The following is a 4,207-nucleotide window of genomic DNA, read 5'->3' as shown; positions in this document are numbered from 1 at the left end:
TGCAGCCTATTTTAAGAAATGTTTAGCTCATTTCATCACTTTTAATAATTTATTTTTACCATGTGGGACTTGAACAACAATAAAAACACACAAATCAGTAATTTTTCTGTTAAAATGAAATAAGTAACAATACTTCTTCCCAGTTGCCAAAATTTATACTTTAAAAATGTACTCCTCATAAAATATTACAGCATGTTTCATAACATAATTAGTAAGTAAATGTGTACATTCTCAATGGTAAACAGAGATAAGGGAAATGCTAAATTAAGAGTTAAAATACCAGTTACCAACTTGCCATCACAGTTTTTCAGAACTTATCTGTTTCACTTTTCATAAGTTAATGTTAAATATCTGAAGGTAATTTTTTTTTTGCCAGTAAACATACTATACTCCATTTGGCTTATTTCTCTTTTTAGTGGCTACAGTGTTTCACTAATGAAGTGAGCCTTGATTCTTAAATATAAATTATTTTTTAGTTATTTTTAATTCCCTTCCCAATTGCAGGCCAAAAGTATTCACAAAAATTACAAATATCCTGCAAAAACTATTTGACCACTGTATGATTCTGAACAGAAGATACAAACTATGAGAAAAAAAGTGAGGCACATTAATGAACACAAACGAGACAGGCACATTTCTGGCTTTTGTTATTGTTTTAAAAGGCACATATTATGCAATCCATATAAAAATAAATTAAAATCTACAGCATTAATCAAACAAAATCACAACTATAAAGTTAACTGTAGAAGTAAATTCTCCGCTGTCTTTTGTAAGCTTATTTTAAAACACATTGCACTTGAGAATTTTTTAAAAAATCATATAAAACACCATTTACACTTCACTAATATGTTTATCAGAATCAAATTATATATTTTTTGCATACTACGTGGACTCTGTTCTGATTAACTTATGGCACATAACTCAATCTGATTGAGCACTCTTGAGTTTAACATTATCTAAAACTTAGAATTCACACTGTTTGTATCCACTCAATAACAAACTTACGAAATCTCAAAACTATTTGACTCTAAAAATTTATGGAAAGCTAAATAATTTTGTGCTTGCTTTCCTGAAATTTTAGGCATGATATTATACCATTACCACCTTTCTTCAATATAGACATTGAAGATAATTTAAAATTTCAGCCTATGAAAACATTTTTATTGAGAATATAAAGATATGCTTCCTGAATATTGCATTTGATCATTTGCAGTATAAAAATCATTTCAGTGCTATTTCTTTCAATGACTCACTTTAAAAGTGCGATTTAATGTCTGTAGTAAGTTCTCAAATATATTTAAGCTTTGAAAGACAACATACAAGTTAGACTAGTGTTTGGAAAGTATAGGTAATGCAGAATGGCAGGTTTGTACTTCTTCAAGCCACCAACTTTCCCAGGTTGATCAACAATCTGCCAAGTAACGTCCTGAAAAACACCAAGAAGACCTTCGTAATTACTGCTTCAAATAAATATTTCTCCTTTCAATCACAGAAAACCCTAGTCCCACTTGCTGTCAGAAATACATTACAGGGGCCAGGGAGGGAGCTAGCTCAGTAGAACAAGTGCTTGCCTACCAAGCGCAAGGGCCCGAGTTCCATCTCCGGTTGCGGAAAAAAAAAAAAAAAAGAATACAAATGTTTCCTATGTACATTAAAGAGTTCAAAACCCCCCAACTTACCAGTGGCAAATCGCTTCTTCACTAAGGAAAGCCGATAGCCAGTGCCAACAAGTTCAATATCAACTCCTGAGAGGGTACTTCCCTCACTAAGGAATTGTACTGCAAGTGTTGTGGGTTTAGTGGGGCCTTCTGAAAGATCAAATTTTGCTCTGAGGGATCCAGAACCTATAAGGAAAAATATAAAGAATTTATATGGGGGTTAAATATATTGCATACCAAATAAAATCAAATGAACACAGACACTAAATTATATCAAGTCATACGCTAATTCAGGAGATGTGCATAGTAAACAGTCTATTTCGAAATCAGGTTTTACTCAGTCAATCTAAATTTTCATTAAGTATATAATCTTAATTCTTAATCCATCCTTTTTTACTTAGTGATCTCCAGAGATATTTACTTTGTGACTGCATGTTGAAGTGGATTAAAAAAAAAAGTAATGGACAACAGGGAAATCCTGTCAGGGATACAGCTGGACAGAGTACAAAAGAAATAACTGCTGAGTACCAGATAATGGGGAAGGGAAAGGCAAAAGAAAAGTGGCTACTGTTGGCAAGAGCTAGTTAACATTATTTTCTATTTGCTTTTCATTTTAAAATTTTAGTTGTCTGACATTATGCTTTGTATATTTCAGAATTCCTTTCTTTTTGATATAAAAATTTACTCAGTACACCTCAGTCTAAGAGCATGGCATGAACAGTAAGATAATAAAAATGAGTATGATAAATACTGTGAAGGAGCTCAGGAGCTGTAGGTACAAAAGCACAGAATTCTGCTGGAAGCTGTAAGTGGTGCTGGTGATGACAGTGTGTATTTAAGGTACAAGTAAATACAGATACAAAGACTAAGAATTTATGACACCACAACATTACAACTCCATCCATACCAGAATAGCTGGACAATGGACACAAGTGGAGAACAGCAGCAGAAGAAAACAGTAACAAGGACTAGGCCATTTTAATAAATTTATAATATAAGTAAATGGAATCACCCAAGATAAAGACAATAATCTCTCACATTAGTGTATTAGTATGGAGGGGAGAGGCAAGATGAAAAGTCAGGAGTCAAAATGCAAGTCATTCACACAATTTAGGACTTTAAGTGACAGGAGAAGAGGACCTGAACTAGGGCCAGGGAAAGGAAAAAAATGCAATGCATTGATAGCTATGAATTGGAATCAAGAGGTAAGAAAGATGTAGGAGTCCAGAAGGCTTCTGGCCAGGGCAAGTGGGCAGTCGCTGGGTAACAACAGAAAGACCTTGTGAACCCCTGCAGAAAAGCCAGACACTATACGGCAGCGTGGAACAAGACGTAACAACCCCAAATCCACCCTACACTACTGTGCATGACTGCATACATCAGAATAGACAGGAATTACTGCCTAGTTCTTAACCACTGTCCACTCTTAATAAGCAATCCAGTTCTGTCAAAGTTATACTACATGCATAAAGCAGCCATCTTGGTAATCTTTAAACTTTGGAATTATTTCCTGTCTCTTTTCTAGGAATAGTACCAGAATAAAAAACAGATTTCCATTTTACAATATATAAAATTGGATTTTTTTTTTTTTTTTGCAAAGGCCCAACTAACCATATCAAAATCATACTTGTAAAGTTTTTCTACTTCCTCACAAAGACACACCTCAGATCTGAACAGTAGGGGGACACTACTAAAATATCTGGTTGGGAAAAAAAAAAATCTGGTTGGAAAATCTGGATCTTATTTTTGAGAGAACAAGTCCTTTTCTTGGTTAAGAATTTATCTGAGGAGATAGCTTGGTGGTCTAAGTGCCTGCCTGGCAAGCACAAGATCCCAAGTTCAATCCCTGATACTGCATACCATGCTGCCCCAGGTTCCCGGGTGAGGCATGCAGGTCCGGATACTGGGCATGGTGGAGCATGCCTGTAATCCCAATGCTGGGAAGGCTGAGACAGGAGGATCACTATGAGAACAAACTGTATAGTGAGATCCTGTACCAAAATAACAATTTAAAAAAAATTATAATTACAGTCGTTTAATTAAAGAAACACTCTCTTCCTTGATAGCTGGTTCTAAGCTGTCAATGTAAGTAAGATTTCTGATTTATTTCCAGTTTAACCTCAGAAAATCTGCATGGTTTCTACAAACCATATTGCTAGAGAATAAATCAATATATCTATCTACCCAAAAACTAAGTACCAAAGAGCAAAAAGAAACTTCAGATTAGCCTGGTTATTTCATCCAAATTACATCTTATTTAGTAAAAGTATGATTCTGCATAATAGATATGAATACAATATAAATACAAGGCAACACAAACATGATCATGATCCTTTACATGTAAATATTAGGAAAAACTACCAACATTATGCTCAAAGTGTTCAAAAAGAAATAGATAAAAAGCAAAAACAAAAAAACCCCTACTTGATAGAAATTGCTGGAGGTCAATCAGGCATTTAAAAGAACACAAGAGGTGTTTCTTTTTTAATTAAGAGAAAATGAAACTGTTAAAAACTTGATTGTCCTGGGAATTATATCCTAATTGTAAA

General features: G+C 34.1%; 1 protein-coding gene across 1 annotated transcript in view; it reads right to left on the bottom strand.

Moving 5' to 3' along the window:
* Window positions 1–361: 361 nt before the first annotated feature.
* Fcho2 (FCH domain only 2) overlaps window positions 362–4,207 on the bottom strand; it is a 114,083-nt gene continuing 110,237 nt past the window's right edge. Inside the window, exons 23-24 of the mRNA XM_023703651.1 lie at window positions 1,680–1,878; window positions 362–1,426 (exon numbers count right to left, since the gene is read on the bottom strand). Of these exons, the coding sequence (XP_023559419.1) occupies window positions 1,404–1,426; window positions 1,680–1,878 (222 nt within the window). The 3' untranslated portion in view covers window positions 362–1,403. The remainder of the gene's footprint in view (window positions 1,427–1,679; window positions 1,879–4,207) is intronic.

Source organism: Octodon degus, unplaced genomic scaffold (assembly GCF_000260255.1).
Source record: "Octodon degus isolate 3935 unplaced genomic scaffold, OctDeg1.0 scaffold00177, whole genome shotgun sequence".
In the NCBI taxonomy this organism is placed as follows: domain Eukaryota; kingdom Metazoa; phylum Chordata; class Mammalia; order Rodentia; family Octodontidae; genus Octodon; species Octodon degus.
Note: the sequence above shows the minus strand (reverse complement) of the source record. Positions and strands in the feature narration are given on the sequence as shown.